The sequence below is a fragment of the Corvus cornix genome, chromosome 3 (assembly GCF_000738735.6).
Source record: "Corvus cornix cornix isolate S_Up_H32 chromosome 3, ASM73873v5, whole genome shotgun sequence".
NCBI lineage: Eukaryota > Metazoa > Chordata > Aves > Passeriformes > Corvidae > Corvus > Corvus cornix.
The window spans coordinates 90,204,793-90,222,219 of record NC_047056.1 but is presented as its reverse complement, the minus strand read 5'-3'; the positions used below and the strand labels follow the sequence as shown (position 1 = coordinate 90,222,219).

General features: G+C 35.0%; 1 protein-coding gene across 3 annotated transcripts in view; it reads right to left on the bottom strand.

The window, feature by feature from the left end:
• COL21A1 (collagen type XXI alpha 1 chain) overlaps window positions 1-17,427 on the bottom strand; it is a 95,550-nt gene that overhangs the window by 50,589 nt on the left and 27,534 nt on the right. The window contains exons 4-10 of one of the 3 annotated variants that reach the window (XM_039569545.1): window positions 14,143-14,311; window positions 13,794-14,010; window positions 11,878-12,051; window positions 10,860-10,937; window positions 8,528-8,536; window positions 6,983-7,066; window positions 4,788-4,850 (exon numbers count right to left, since the gene is read on the bottom strand). In XM_039569545.1, coding sequence (XP_039425479.1) covers window positions 4,788-4,850; window positions 6,983-7,066; window positions 8,528-8,536; window positions 10,860-10,937; window positions 11,878-12,051; window positions 13,794-14,010; window positions 14,143-14,311 — 794 coding nt within the window. Of the gene's footprint in view, window positions 1-4,787; window positions 4,851-6,982; window positions 7,067-8,490; window positions 8,537-10,859; window positions 10,938-11,877; window positions 12,052-13,793; window positions 14,011-14,142; window positions 14,312-17,427 lie in introns of those variants that run through there. The other 2 variants (XM_019290911.1, XM_019290914.1) reach the window with 2 other exon arrangements.

Below are 17,427 nucleotides of genomic sequence, written 5' to 3'. Positions count from 1 at the left end.
CAGACTGCTGGGCATTTAAAAAAATCACAGATAAAACGAAACTTTGGAATTTAAAGAAAAAGGCAATAATTTACAAATAATTCAAAGGAAAAAAAATTGGAACACACTTCTTAGGTCAAAGAACTTACATAAAGGCCACAAAAAAATAGCAATACTGTCATCATCCTTACTGGAAAAAGAAACTTAGTTTGCCTGTAAGGGAAAAAATTGAGCAAGAAGGACATGTGACAAGTACTAATTCAGAGAACTCTGGGTGCAATAGCAGAGGAAACCTCAGAAGTATATCTGCAATGCATTTGCACACCTAAAGGACAAAAGTTCAGACAGCATTCGTAGGCATATCCCATCTGGTAAGACAAAATAAAAATAAAAATAGAGGCTGTATGGATAAGGCAATGACAACTGCACTGCATAGTCCCTTAATGAAAAGCTTTTGGAGACAATGAGCAACATAAACAACAAAGGTATGAACACAGGATTACTTGGGAAAGACAAAGGGAGAAGTAAGCAAGCTTACTTCTTGGGCTGGGAAGGAACCAAGGATCAACAGTAACAGTCTAAAGATATTCAAGAACTGTAAACTCTAATTAAAAATAACTCTTTAGGGTGATGTAACCAAGCATGATGGAATTCAACTGCAAAAGGAAAATTTAACTTGGTGTTAGGAAAACACCCTGAAAAGTCTGCAGACCTCTTGTGCAAGTTTCTTGCAGAAAATCTTTAAAGCACAATTATCTAAAGCATTATAAGACACGTCTTCAAACTCTTTTCATAAAATACATTACATCTTAAAGAACAGAAATTGTTGTAACTATGCAGACATGTAACCATGTTTATTATTTCTGCATTCATTGCACTTTCCTCCATTAGCTACTCCATCATCTGCCAAGGCCTTCATAACTCAGAGCCCCTAGCAGTGTATTTTCCCTAAACACAATGTTCTCAAATAGCACAGAGGAAAAAACAGTCCATCAAAATCATTAAATAAAAGGTCATAAATGCAGCTTAAAAAGTTCCCAAGCTTCAGGCTGTTGGGAGATTCAACGATGTACCAAGGGAGTCTAATTCCTGCTCACTGCTCAGATGTTCATCCTTATCATACATAACCTCTGCCTTTGGCATCTGCTGCAGGTAGTGATGTGGTCTTTTGTCTGAACTCTATAGCTGTCCCTGCAGCACAAGCCAGCCTCAGGCATCGCTCAAATTTCAGACTTGTAGGTCTCAGGGAAGCCATTACATGACTGGATTAGAACAGAGCAAAAAGATTTCCTCTAACAATAACAAGGCCACAGTGTTACTGAGGAGTATGTCTTTTCCTGGAACTGAGAGCAGCATTTCACAGCTGAATTATCAACTCTGACTATGAAAGTTTTCTGAACAAAGTAGCTGCGGAGTTTGTAACAACTTAAATCCCAGGCAAACCACCCAATAGCACAGGAAATTCTATATATACGTGAAACTATTATCCATTTTCATTCCAAAAGTATTGTTGAAATAGTTCATCATTGCTATTATAGTTATGTATACATCATAAAAGATTTGGCCTTTAGTTGGTCACTAAATATTAAACTCTAGGTAATACAGCTGTAATAATGTTCTATAATACTTAAAAAAATATATTGGAATGATCAGAAATTACTTATTATGTGAGGCTTTTGATACCTTATGAACTCTGTATCTGCATGTATCAGTAAAGTCAGTCTCACCAGATTTTTTTTTTTAAATTGCTTGGTTTTTTTCTCATTTCTTATTTCATTTTCTTGTACATACTATAACAACAAGGCAAATTGATCCAAACTTTCATGGATGAAACTAGATGGAATACTAGAAAATTGTCCAGATTTGCCAGCTCCATGGTTCTTAGTTCAAAATTGACAAATAAGTGGGGTTTTTAAATTTCTGTCAGCAGACTGATAACCTATCACCTCTATTACCCACAAGTGATCACTGCACAGATTCTGATAACTTATTTTTCCCCTTAACTTGAGTTTTTCCCCAGTACAAAAAAGGCATCCTTTGAAATAAAAAATGGCTTTGTGACCACACAGTCAGGCTGCTGAGTGCTTCTAGGGCCAGTAATCCCTCCAGCTGCTTCTTTCTGATTAATAATGTTCATTAAAATGAGTTCCATTTGAGATTCAAATACTGTTTTTATCCTTGCACTTATTTATCAGTGCTTTTCTCTTGACTAGACAATTTATTAATTTCAGGTTCTGAATTACATTTTTGATTGAAAAAAATGTATTTTCATTACTTATGCTTCTCACTTTCATTCTTTTTTACAGTTCTTTTAATTGATCTTTTCTGTATTTATCAGAAGACAAACAGAGGTGGCAATTAAGGGGAAAAAACAAAGATACTCTAAACAAAACTAATAAAAATAAGATTTAAGAAATGATTGAAAATAAGTCATCTTTATGTTCACTTCCCCAATTATTAGAGCAAACAATTTTACTGGATAAGACCAGGTAAACAACTATGTTCTGGTAAGACTGAAGATACTAATAGGAATTTTTTTCAACTTTTCTGGACTGAAACTAACTTTAAGTATTAAAATAATATAGCCAGCCCACAAACAGCAAACTAAATTTTATTAGATGTTTTACTCTAAAGCTCAGTTTCATATAGTAATATAAATGCATGCCTAAAATCTTTCTCAGAGGAAGAAACATTTTGTTGACCAGTTATACTGTTCCAAGAAAATTAATAACAGATAGGCAAACTGGAATGACTTTAGAGAAGAACATAAAAATGTGTTTGGGAACAGAAAAGACTGACTTTGCAGGAAAAGCTTTTCATGCAAAAGCCATTTGATTAAACAAGTCTGACTACACAACTACCTGTAAGCCTATCGTGCTGTCTGAATTAAAAGCTTGTTTCTCAGAGTTCCCCGGGACATAAAACTAAAAAGATTCATATGAGCAAAGTTTCCCCAAACAAAAAAAAATCACTGACAGCACAGAAAATGTGCTAGTTGTATTAGCAAATACAAAAGTAAAATAGAAAGAAAAAGACAGAGAGGGGAATCTTCTTTTCCTGCACAGTGAATCTAAAGGGTCTCTCACCATTCACGGCTAAAAAGCCACCTGGAATGCACCCAAGAATATACTGTAAGGAAAAATAATGCATTGGCCAGAGCTGCAGATGATCTAATTGGTTTGCAATTATGTCTTTACAAAGAACAAGTGCAAAAACTACAACTGATATTTCAGAAACATTAGTCAGTTAATAAAGCTATAAGATTTAACTGCAAGCACTTCAAATATCGTAAGTTCTTCAGCAAAGTGATACAATTTCTCCTTTAGTGGGGCTTCTTGATTCACATTCTGAGATACTTTTGGTTATCTTTTTTATGTTCAGATAATGCCCATCTATGCACACTATGACTCACAGGAAAAAATAAGCCATAATTGCCAGATTACAAAATTACAGTAGGTCTACAGTATCAATTTATTTCTCCTTCATTATTCATGCTGTTACAAATTTCAGTGCTTATGGGAAGATAAATAGCCTTGCAGTGGAAACCTGTTCATAAAAGTATGAAAGAGTCATAACAAATTGTTTCTAAAATAATCTGTTGTAGCCGACTGGATGCTTCAGAAATGAAGTCTTAATCTCTTTGTTAAAAGAGAGAAGAGAAACTGACATTTCCCTACCAATACCCACCCAGTCCATTCTGCTTTCATTAAAACTTACATGATATCACTTTATTTTTCAAAATATCAGACTTATCTGGATTAAAGGCAGCCCTGCTATGCTTATCAATACTGCAAACCTATTTCCAGAAATCAGCATGTGATGGACACCTTCTCCCATGCAACTCCAGGTTCAGACAGTTTGTATAACTGTCTTTTATAGGAGATCAGAACTGCTCTTCCTAAGCTTTAGCACCACCAATTATCAACTGAAAAGCTATTCTGATTAAATACACTTCCCCATTTTCAGGATTGTCTAAAATCAAAACGCAGTATTTTAAAGCATTGAATGTTTCAATTCAGATTATCATCTCTAATTCTGGTTCAAAAAAACTCTGAAGATAATAGCTATCAAAAGCTGTTTAAGAACAAAAGTATAAAAACATTTTATATCACAGAAAAATTTAGGATATTTGTTTGTGGGACTGATGAAAAAATTCATGTACACACCGCTCATCTGGGCCATCAGGGTAACCATGGTCAGGTTTCAATTTTAAAACAGGGAAATTTTCAATTTTTAGAAACAATTACATTTCTTGTTTTCAGCACCTATTTTCTTCCGGTTAAACTAACTCTGCTTACAGATGGAATCACCAGTTCCATTTGTTAAATGAACCAGTTTGGAACTACAAAACATCTATATTTTTAACATTTTTCATGTATATCTACATATTTTGAGGGACTACTTGAGGTAGCCTACAGAGAAATTACATGAAGCAAGCAGCAAGCCCTAAAAAAAGCCAGATAGGATTTTAGGTGACCTGAAGAGTTTTCTAGTGAAAAAATTTTTAAGGAGTAAAGACTGAAGGTGGTAACATAACTGCTGCAAAGTAATGCAAAGACCGACAGGAGCACACACAGCCTGCTCTCTGCTTTACAACAGTACTTAACTCATACTTACAGTATTTTCCTTGAAACAAAAATAGTATCATTGACATAGTCATACAGCTGTTACATGCAAATAGTGCTTAAATGACATTCACAGTTTCAAAGAATGGAGACAAAATCATCTAAATTTCAAAAATCGTGTTCCATGTTTTTTCTCCTGTTAGTTTTACATTTACAATATATGACTAAGTTTTTAGTACTCACAGGCTTACCATCTGGACCAGGCAGACCAGGATAACCATGATTCCCAGGCTGCCCAGGGTCACCCTGTGGAAAAGCAACATGTGAACACACAAAATACATAAGCATTTCAATATTATAAGAGTATTTTAAAATTAGCACAATGAACCTTAACCCTAACACATTCCACAAAACAGTCTCTACAAGGCCAGGGACCTACTACTGAGGAGCAATTCCTACAGTGAAAAAGAACTGATCTTTTTTGGGAAAATTCTCCCCTACTTCTCCCCAGCTTCTTGTGCAGTACTTGGAGAAGTCAGTCCACACACGGCTACAGCACAAATTTGACTCACCAACTCAAAAGCTTTCAAGTCTTTTAACATTTTAATCAACAGAAATAGAAACACTTTTCATCAAATAGATGAAACAATCCGTATTAACGAATTCATTAATGAAGTAGTTATTTTCTGAAGAAATCTCTTACTTGCTTTAGCTGAGCCTAATTCTTAAGATAAAAAAAACTAAAAAGGCAAGAGACAGGATTAAAACCTGCAAAATAATAAACTCCTCTCTACCAATTGCTTTCTGAAAGAGATATTTTTGATATTTCCTCTTAAAAGCCATTGCAATTATTTTGATAATCACTGTTATGACCAGATTAAAGTAAAAGAAAAGTTGCTTCCCAAGGCTTCATGTTTATGGCGATACAGCAGGAACTTAACATCCTACTCAACATATCCTCCTAGAGTATTGACCTTTTCTGTTTATTTTACTGACAGCTTTGATTTGAACTCAGCAAAATCCAGTAAGACTTGATCTATAAAACCATTTTACTTCAGCAGGAGTGTTAAGCAGATACCGATTCTTCAGCCTCAACCATCAACAGATCTGTGGGTCAGTTAAAATTGCAGAACTGTTATAAACAGGGAGGATATTAGAAGGGAAACAGGAAACTAGTTTTCAATGTGACTGTGAAAAAATATCTTTTCACATATAAACCACAGAAGTGTAATGCTGAACTAAATGAGAGAGAATATAGAATAATGTCTCTTTTGAAAAGCATAACAGTTATCATTTGCTAAACAAGTAATAAGTTACCCAGAATTATTGTTGTCCAAATTAAGAAGTCCAGATTTGGGATTTGAGAAAAATAAATTTGCTTTCAAATATACTATTTAACTGTGAAATTTTGTGCTTTTAACTTGAAAAGCTTAAAATATCAGTTACTTCTATTTTTAAATTGCTTTGATTTAATTCAACTTATTGTACCCCACTAATATCACAAGCACAAAAATTAAGTTTAAATTCATATGATTCTAAAGTCCAGTATTCAAAAGTTAATAAATACTGTAACTGAGATAACCTATTCAATCTTAAATTGCGTTCCTTTTCACTTTGTGCAGCCTTTTGTGTTAGGCACCATCTTGTCACCTGTATTATTCAATTATCCCCAAACAAATTGTCATAGGTTAGCATTGTAGTAGAAAAATTGCATGTAAGGCAATAGGCATAGGTCATCTTAGTTCTGAAATTTCACATTCCTTCTTACTTTACAGGAAGTGGTTTTCAATTCTCTTAAAATTATAAATACTTCATTCTCTTTCCCTCTCTCTCTCTCTCTATCTCTTTTTCTCTAATATGGTAAAAAGAGAATAAAAAAGGTAAAAGACCACAGAAATACATTAAAAAATAATGATGATCTCTATATTGTGGATTTCAACTCCCTGATCAGAAACCTTTTCCACTGTATCAAGAAGCCCTTTGACTTGAGGTAGCTACAGCATACTGTAACCTCTTATGATGACAGCAGAGAAGGTTTTTATCCATTTGCTTAATGAAAGACAAGTGATTTGGGGTTTTTTTCCTACACTTATAAATAATTCTGTAAGCACTGCTTAGCACAGTTACTGAGAAAGGTACTAAAGCAAAATACTGGGGAATCAAGTTTGTCGTGTTAGACTTCAGCAGCTTCGGTCTAGTTCTCATTTTAGTTCTTCATCAACACTGAAAGGAGGTCATCAGCACAGCTAAAGTGGAACTCTCCCAGTAAGCATCCAGTTCATTCTTTTACGAAGAAGGAAGAAACACCCCTCTCCATTAAAAGGCTTTTGTTAGAAAATCATTTAGTTCTCAAACAATTAGCAGTGCAACATCATTTGCTGAAGAGTAGCAAGGAAACACAGGTCATATATGCTCAACAAGACAGAACAGAGACTTACTTTGGGGCCTGGAGGTCCTTGCTTTCCTGGTGGGCATATGCAGGGGGCAGGTGTTGAGCCTACGTCACTGGGACCGTTCATGCACTACCAAGAGTGAAAACAGCCATCAGCACATATGCCAAAGGCAGGCAACAAACATATTGTAACACTGTATGAAGCTGACTTTCCTTAGGCTGCCTTTCACTTAGGTCCTGGCATTCACTCCCTTGTTCAGATGGAACCTCTGCTTATCTGAATATTGCCCTCCAACTACTTTTCATGCATGAAATCATTTTATCCAGAATAAAAATTAAAAAAGTAAGTACCAATATTGGGCTGATACCTGTAACTTCATTTTTTTCACAAATATTTTGTCATATAGTTTGGTAATTTTAAATCTTGCAACATGACTCTTCTCCTAGCTAATTTATATTCATAATTTGAAGTGTGATCAATTCTCAAATATAAAAATTTCATTTAAAAATGTGTAAAATGATGTAATAAATAAGTATAGCATATTGATCCCAACCATTGGCATGCTATCATGCATAGCAAGCCTGAAAAGATAAACCCCAACTCTCCTACCTCCTAGGCATGTGCTCCAACTATGAAGCTACTTGAGGAGAGGCAGGACACACCTGCTACCACCGACTCCTAGAGGTCACTAGTCCTGGTCCCAAGAGTGCCCATCCTACAAAGACCATTAGGTGACCTCCCCCAAACCATGCTCCCTGCAGCAGTAAACACTAAACCTCGGCAGATCACATAACCCTCTAGATTTTTTTTTTTTTTGTGATATTTACTTCTCACCATTAAACCCCACATAAAATCTCAGTGCTTTACTAAGGCAGGCAAGGGGAGAGCTACTAAGTAAAATCTCTTATAGGTACATCTGTACTAAATCTATATGTTGAAGTTAGATTCAGTGAATTCTTTTTCACCCATCAACCCTAACCCAGCAAGTTCTTAGAGCTATGGAAAGGCAAAAATTTAAGAATCCAAGCTGCAAAAAACAGATTTGTATTTATTATCTAAAACTTTCCATAGCAATTTACTCATATTTTCAAGAATAATGACACCTTTTAAGATGTTTTTTGAATGGAATTCTTTCTTGGGGTCAAATGATTGATCAAAATGCAGATCCATGTTTCCTTTGCAATGGTACAAGTTGGGAGTTACAGGGAAGGTTAGGGAAGCTGTCATATTAAGCCTTCAGAAAAGCTCCGGTTCAGGGAGTTCCCATTAGCACGATGCAGGTAACAGCTACCTGACTGTGCATATCCCCCACCCCTTTGCAAGTGTCCAGCCCTGCAAATAGCAGCAATTAAATCCAACTGGGGGAAAACATCAGACCACTTATTCTAGTAAACATGTGGTTTTTAACAAAAATTCTTTTTAATTTTTCTACTGACTAGAGTTCAAGCAATGGAAGTCCAGCACTCTTAAACTTAGCAAATCTCTGTCCCCTTTTGAAAACAAAGTGTATATTACCTAGAATATTAAGAAGCTTATATAAAGTCAAATACTACCTTAAACTGAGTTTGAGTAGTTTAGGATCAAGCCTACCTCTCCATTCTGAAACAAGAAGAAACACAGTTTAAAAGTATAGCAATATTTCTAAAAAGCAAAATCCACTTATTTGGAAACATTATCAAAACCAATCATAACTTACGGGCTGTAACCGTCAAGAAATTATAATTCAAATTTTTAGACTTTCTGAGACTTATGTGCAGCTGCTATCCATGCATATGAAATTAATTTAGCTAACTGTGTTTAAGGGTCTGTCAATGGGAGTAATCAGTAGCAATTTTTAAAAGACAATGACAATTAATACTAAACCACGTCAATATTTACACATTAAATGTTTAGATTTGGGTCAAACCTTTTACAAGAAGTAACTTCTCATCAAAAATTTCCTCTGCTTATTCATTCATGTCAGAGAATGTACCAAAATATTTCTGAAATCTCTGATCTCTGCCTGAATCCAGCATCTGGGAAAACACAGAGCAGCACAGAGGCAAGGCTGACTTTTTCTTGCTTTCCTGTGACTGCATTAGACTCTGCTAACAATTGATTTTTGTTCCAGTATATACCACAGAACAATCCAACCCCCAATACTTCAGCAGAGCAACCATGAAATTGTCTGTCTTAATAGTTTAGTAGCCACCATCAGCTGCACTGTCCACAGGAGTATTCTAATGCATGCAATCACTGCAGATTCCATACACACAGAGACAGAGAGTGCTTCCTCTGTATTCAATTTTCAGCTTAAGCAACCCCTTGAGAAAGTTTTCATTTTCCGTGGATCACAGAAGGAGTTTAAAATTACCATGCAGCTAGGTATCTCTGGGAAAGGGGATTAATTTGGGCTGTAATTAGTATATATAGCCTCTGCTCATTTCAGGAACTCTGACACAACCACACTGACAGAATACAACCACAAACTACATATTCCTCCTTGAAGATCATCCAACATTTTTATTTTCTGAAGGAGTCCAGAATTTCATGGGTAAAGTCCAAATTTAATTTACAACAACAGCCAGTGAAACTAAAATGGCAAAAAGCAATCTTTTGGCTTCAACTCCCTTGATAAATTGCAGTGAACATAAGATGTGACAGACTTTTTAGTGTTTGCTTTCTTTATGCAAAATATTTTTCATTTGATTACTTTTCATATCCTATTTTAATTTGTAAAGAGCAAAAAGATGTGGTGCAGTTAAATAGCCAAATACTTTATTTTCTTCAAGATTCCAACCTAATTTTACAAAAGTCTCCCGGCACCCATTAGTTCTTGACACACAGAGTCAGAGTTCCAAACAGCTAATAATCCAGTCACCTACTTGCTGCTTTACTGAAAGTTGTGAATTTTGAAAAAGCCCTGATAAGGATGCAATAGACACACTGGCCCCAAAGAGGAAGAAGAAAAACAGACTAGCTGGCAATCCATGCCAGACTGAGAAAAAATAAAATCTGGATGCTGGACATTCAATGGTTCTATTGTCAAACCAGCAAAATGATACTAAATCAAATCACAACATGAGGATTGTGGGTCTATATAGTAAGACACTGGAGGCAGATAATCTTTAGCTCAGTTTGTTTTAGACACCAAACAAAGGAGAGTATTTTTAATCTGCATGTATAAATCAATCTCATGCTCATGCTTTGAGATGGGAACTGAATGCTTAAATGTGGCTCTGTCAGTCATGACTGGGTTCTAAATCTGTTTGTGTATGTTTTACATTTCAGTGCATAATTGAGGACCAAGAGAGGGCCAAAGAGAGGGCCAAGAAAAGGCCAAAGGGTCCCCATAAACTTCCTAATTGTGCACATGAATCATAGAATCCTGGTTTTATTTCTGTCTTATCTTTAACATACTTCTTGAAATCTTGGCAACATTTCGGATAATGGGATATTTATGACAGACCTCAGCATAGATATTTCTAAAAGGAGAAGGTGATTTAGAAATACAGGTTTGCCGATTATGTACCAAAATTTAACAAATTAAATGACCTGACAAGTAGCAAGGAGTATATCAGAAAAGTTCAAAAGTCATATTCAAAGAATTTTACGCTGAAAAACCTAGAAGTTTTATTAATCTATAGTGCTTAAAATCTGAAATTTTAAGAGAGGATGCTGAGATTCTTCTATACTCATATATATATTTATCAAATTTACACCATTAAATACCTAAACTAAAACAATTTGTAAAAACCTTTGTGAAAAAATAAGGCTGAAAACAAAGTCTGTGTCACTTGGTATTTCACAGGTAACAAGCATGTGTTTGCACCAGCTGAATCAATGTAGCATAACTTGTTTTAAAACTTCATTAAGTCAGCTTTAAACAGGGATTTGTGAAAAAATGCCAAATAGTCCTCAAAAGTTCATCTATCATACTCACAAATCCTGGGATCTCACAGACTGTTTCTCGATTATTTTGCTCTGGGTCACAGTAGATTCGCAGTTTTTGTATATCAAACTGTAATTCAAAACATAAAAGACTCTTTAGAGGTCTGCATGTTCACTACAGTTAAAAATCAATTAAATAGATAGAAATATTCTTAGGCTACTCACAGTGATTCATATGTGCAACCAATTAAACATACTGTAACAAAATTATTTAAATAAAAATAATCAATCCAAGAATTTTTTAAAAAATAGCAGAAATCACCATCCATATTCATTGGCAATAAATCCAAACACATGCAGCACAAACTACACTAGCTTCCAGTACCATTGAGGAAACAAGTTAATAGCACAGGCAAACCCAACCTTTTTCTTTTTGCCTTAACAGACCTGGGAAGATGCTTCTGCACAGACCTGCTCGTATTAGATGGAGGATTAGTAAATTCTGATGAAGCTTCAGAAGGCATCCCTAATGTTTAGTGTTTAATATACAACATAAATCTTTAAAAAAGCAACCAATAAAAACACTGGCATCAGGTAAACAAAAGTTTGTGCCATTCTGCTTTGTTGGTATATTCTCAAATAAAATGAAACCACTGTCAGTTTTTCTAGCATAAACTATCATGACTGCAAAGCATGGAGAAAGAAACTTGACCAAAATTTTCCTCTTTTACCAGCATCACCCACACCCTGATGGAAGGAAATCATATGCAAATGTCAAGCACAGAGGAAATTTCCTACTTTGAGACATAGTTTCCCAAATTCAGGCAACCACGTTGCATCAATTTTGTCCTTGAAATCAGTGACACCAATTAAGCATCCATGTCACAGGATACATCACTTGTTCTAAGTCCTCCTGACCATTTTTTTTCTCTCTTAACTATTAAAATTTTGTATACTGAATTTCAGTCTACTGTAAGTTAGAAGAGTAAGCTCTAGAAAAGAGAAGACACCAATGCAATGTTAACCTTCAGCAGAATTACTGAATTACTGTAGTTTTAGCGTATGCCTACCTGTACCGTTTCCTCCTTTCCAGAATACTTTCCAATTTGGGTTAGGCCACTGATGTAAATACCCAAAACAGGATGTAATGGCTTTGTTTCAATTTCTTGGCCATCTATATACAAAGTTACAAAGTCTTCTGTTACTAAGAGACGAATTTGATGCCAGCCTTCATCAAACAATGTCTAAGAAAAACGAAGAAAACAACATTGTTTAAAAATGCCTTCGATTTAAATAACAATAAAACTGCACTTCAGCAATCAAACTGCTGCTAATGGTTGAGATGACCAAGGTTGCACATTTTCCATACAAATAATTCTAAACTGTATAGGCAAATAAAGTATTGCCAAGTAATATTGTAATTGAAAATTTGGCAATTGGTGAAAATCAATCCCTATTTCAGAATTCTTTTATAACTCACATAGATTTTTTTTTTTTTTAGTCTATTACCTTGAACATGCTCAAACCTGTATTTGTTAAAAATATGCAGCCAGAAGCCTATTTTTCAGCAGGGGTATAATGTCTCAAAACACTTCAGATCATCAATCATGTTGAAAACAAATTGGTACTTGAAAGTCTTTCTACTTCATCTCTTATGAAAGAAAAGATGGTGTGCTATTGGTGGAAAGAATCCCAATACCGTAATGAGCAAACCAGGCATTACTCTCACAAAACCCCAGGCTTCTAAAGCTTTCAAAAACAATCTAGCTCTTCAACCAAGCCTAGCTAAATTGCACAGAGATTAATCCCACACTAAATTCGTATTTCATAACCTGAAACATACATCTTTCAGTATGTTATAAATCTGTCACCTTTTTTAGACCTAAACAGAAATCAAGCATACTTCATTTAATAATATACACCCTCTGAAAGCACCTCTGTTTCTATTTTATTTTCTTTTGCAGATTGTATTTTTATTTATTTGCAATGGCTCTCATTAGAAGACAAAATAAACAACAGATCAGAATACATAACATTTCCATTTTCCAGTGAAAGTGATAAATTACCATAAATTTTATTAAAGAAAAATTATAATTAAGAGGATATTGATATTTATAGTGTGTTTAGAGACACATAGCTCTAAAAAAGCCATGAAATTATTGTTCTTCTTAATAGCAAGGCAAGCATGGAGAAACACAACAGAAAAAAAACCCACAAAAGTTGTGTTTTCATGGTGAAATTCATGGATACCTGAGACTGCTTGAATAAGACTGATTGGTCATTGCAGCTCCCAGAAATAGATAAATACAAATTAATTATTGACTTGAAACTGAATTTTCTCACAGTTTCTGGTAAATCAAGTTTAACACAGCTTCTTAAAAAAATAAAATTATTTCGACTACTAATAATTATAAAAAGTCAGAGGAAATTTGGAAACAAAAAGAAAAAATTCTCCATCCAGTAACAGAAGGATAAAATACCTCTCCCTAGAAAAAGCTTAGTAGTTAAGACCTATTCCTTGGATAGGAGTCCTTCCTTCACTGAGGATTTATATTTAAAATTCTTTCAGCCTGATTTGGAGTAGGGATTTGAATGCAGGCCTCCGCTTCCCAGAAAAGTCAAACCCACTTGGCCATGAAGAGCTCCAGCAGCAAATCTTTCCCATTCTTTGTCTGCTGAATTAGCCCTCTCTGTTCACTTAAATAATATTCCCTGTGGCAGGAAGGGCAATCTCTGGGCTGCACATATATTCCTGCTACAAATGCAAGAATGCGGTCATTCCACCTCCATTCCTCTGTCTCATCTGCAGCTAAGACAATCTTTCTTACAAGACTGGAGTACTTCACTGGAAATTACTGAAGAAAGACTGAAAGAGAACTTTCATATTATACTAGAAAACAATAAAACTGGTTTGCACAAAGAGGGGAATAGTGGAATAATGAGTACTTAAAGAAGTATTCCATCATGATAGTGACATACTCCTTACCTTTACATGAGGTGCAGCAAAAGTAATAACTTGTGTGCCATTTATTAAACTTGTTGTAGTGAATGATAATGTTTTCTCTTCTCCATTAATAGTGACTGCTATCTGTGGTCTCTTATCTAGACTCAGGATTCTCCATAAATCCCACGTCTTTTTTACTTTAAATCTTTGAGTGGAAACAAACACATAGGATGGAGGGAGACCTTCTGGAAACACATTCCTAAAAAAGGGGGAAGGGTGGAAAAAAGAAGACAGTACTTGAACATTCATATAAATTTTAAATAAGTCCTTCTCATTTAAAGCAAAAAAAAAATCTTACTGAATATAGAAGCATATTTATAAAATTCAATACCTTGTTAATTCTGAGAGGTCAACATGTGAGGTTACTTCATAAGCTTTTGCATTAGTGGTTGATATTTGAATTCTCTTTTTAACCTTTTTCTTCACACCTAATCCTACAAGAATGTCAAATCCTTTTTCATCTCGAGCTGCCACTGGAATTCTTGTTGGACAAACAGACTCTGAAAAATAACAAATGTAAGGATAGTTCAAAATATGACTTAAAACTTCCAAAAAGTAACCTTCCACCCAACTAGGTTTTTTTATCATATTTATTTATGTACTTAACTGTCAGTTAAGTACAACATGAGAGAAGTGCTATGCGGGATCCTCAGGGACTTGAGGCAAGAATACTAAGATGTCATATATTACTGCCAATATATTCACATACTATTTTGAAATGTCAGTAATTGTAGTTAAAGAGTATTAAATTATCTGGCTAATAAATATAATTGAATTTCTAAAATTGTATGGTTTCAAAATTATATATGATTATAGATGTTAATTTCCAAAGTGCACTAGCAATTTGGATTTAGCATCCCTCCCAACTATAAAATTAGTTTGAAAATGGAGAAAGGTAGAATTATCTATGACTTTTTTTTTTTTTTAAATTAACTCAGAATGGACTCTGAGCTGTTTTGTCTGTTACACTGAAATCTGCCTGAAGTTATTGTCAATGGAAAAGTAGTGTGTGATATATTTTCTGTGGAAGCGTAAGTTAGCTGCATGTTATCCTGGTTAATTATCCTTACACAAAAACAGTGGACCTAAGTCGTCTCAAACAAAAAAAAGAAAAAGAGATAGGACAGTGAAACTTAATACTGAAGCAAACATTGTATTAGGGTAACAAATCAATGAAAAGAAGTTTTTTGTTTTATTAAAATTATGCTAAATTGTGTACAAAAATTATCATTATTCATTTCCCACTGTTTCTTCAGAAAAGCATCAGTTCATAGACAGGGAAGAGGTTAGGAATACATTCCAAAGAAGGGGTGGAGAGTTCTCTAATCTCCATCTGGACCAGCCATGGGCTGGAAAACTCCTGTCTCTGTGCCAGGGAATTATCAGCTCAAAGGTCTAGACTGGCTTCTTTTCATAATATGAGAAACGCTGCATGACTTCCCTTCCTAACTATCCCCAGAGCAGGCAGAAGCTAGCCTATTCTGGCGGGGGAGGCAGGATATATATACTCTAAGGAAACTCTGCTGATTTTCTGTACACCCTGTCTGTCATGAGAAAGGACAATCCATCCCAAGGGGACATGTCACGGGTACTTGGGGCAGCAGCAAGAAGCCACATAAACTCCTCTTAGTTTTCTTTTCCTCCCCACAGCAAAATGAAACCTGACTTCCAAATCAAAAATAAATTATCTGTCTGTTGTACAAGAAAGAATTGCAAGAACTCTGCCTGCATTTTGGAAATTCAAATGTCTACCTCCTGAATGCTTCCAAAAAAAAAAAAAGAAATACACAGTCCAACAAAACTTTCTTTCTTATTCTTCTCAAAACACAGATTTCAGTCAACATACTTAGGATATTAAGTAAGACTAACAGAACCTTTTTTTTCAGGCTATTTTCTAGTATGCATTGTTGACACAGACCTATTTTCTTAATTCATTTATTTCAAAGCTAGATAATGGTCATATCACAATTAACAGAGATCACAGACAATCACATACATATACACTGACAAGAAAATGAACACAAGGGTCTCTTATCAGTTACAGTATGACAAATTTGGTTTAAAATCAAAAACTAATGCCAAAATAGGAATACTTTATGTAAGAGGGCCATTATTATGGATCAAGGCCAAAATAACTGTTCCAAACCAATACCAACCAAACAAATTAAGCATGTTGAAAATTACACATTAAGAAACTATTTTTTCTTTCCAGGGGCACATTGATGAATTACATAAAAAATTCCCAGTCAAGTAGATCTTTTTTGGGTCTTCTGGATAATCTTCTGGCAGAATTATTTTGATAACTAACTGAGCCATTAAACAGCATGCAGAAATCAGTGGCAAAATTAAGAGCTGCCTTCTGTTGGAAATGGGGTTGTATTTCCAGTCCATAGTACCAGTCACTTCAACTCTCTAGCCTGTTCTGAAATCTTGTTACCTTCTAGTGTTTTCATAGTTTTCAGATGCTTTATTTTCCTTCCTAAAGTGTGAAATAACTTCATTATGTTAAATCTCAGTCTGTGGCACAAAGGAAGTTTTCTCTGCATCCTCCAGACAAACTTCTGAGGTCTGCATTGGGTTTTCTTTCCTGACACACAATTTTTTTTTTTTTTGCTATAGAATATTGATAGTACAGGAACATTTGACTTTCAGAATACATATTAAATATTCCTTAAATATCTGGTTCCATTCTGGCTGACAGGTTCAGGAGGTCTATAGAATATTGATAGTACAGGAACATTTGACTTTCAGAATACATATTAAATATTCCTTAAATATCTGGTTCCATTCTGGCTGACAGGTTCAGGAGGTCTTTTTTCCCCTGATGTACTCTAAAACAAACACTAGAGTCCCCAAAAGGCACACTAGAGCCCTTCCCCCACAAACCTGTTCGTAAAAGCAATGCTTGCTCCAAGAACCACCAAACCTCAGCCTCCTTTGTCCAGAAAGGAAATACTGCCCCTGTGGCCTTATATCTATCTTCATTTAATAATGAATTTTAAAACTCCATAGGGTAAAAACCAGCATATCTTTTAGACATTTACACAAAGACCATGAAAAAAGAATTGCAAAATTTTCAGGCAGTTTCATGTGGTTGATCACAGCCAAACCACTGCTCGGCCCTCATGGAACTTCCTCTCCCTCAGTCAAAGTGAATGTTAACAACAGGATAACCAGTAAATAAATAAATAAATTAATTAATTAACACACAACTTAGCTATAAAAATTCCAGGCTTGGAGTTCACCGGCTAAAGACACTGTGGTTAGAAATGAAGCTGCCAAGTGGCTTTGATTGCTCTGCAGGAGAACCATCTCAGAAGGGAAGTGCACAACATAACTGAGACAATGCAAAGGGTCACTTCAAGTGAAAGAGTAAGTACACTTTGGTGTAAATAGTCAACATCCACAGATTACTGCTGTAAATCATGTGAAATACCACAGCTGAATTTTAAGGGATACTAGTTAACTTGATGCTGAAAGCTGAAAATCCATCTTGATGAAATACAATGGCACTTCTTCTAAAACTTTATTCAAAGAAACTATTGTGTTTATTTTGTGTTTATTCAGGGGAATTTCTCCCTCCATTAAGTTCTATTAAATAATTTAGCTCCACTTA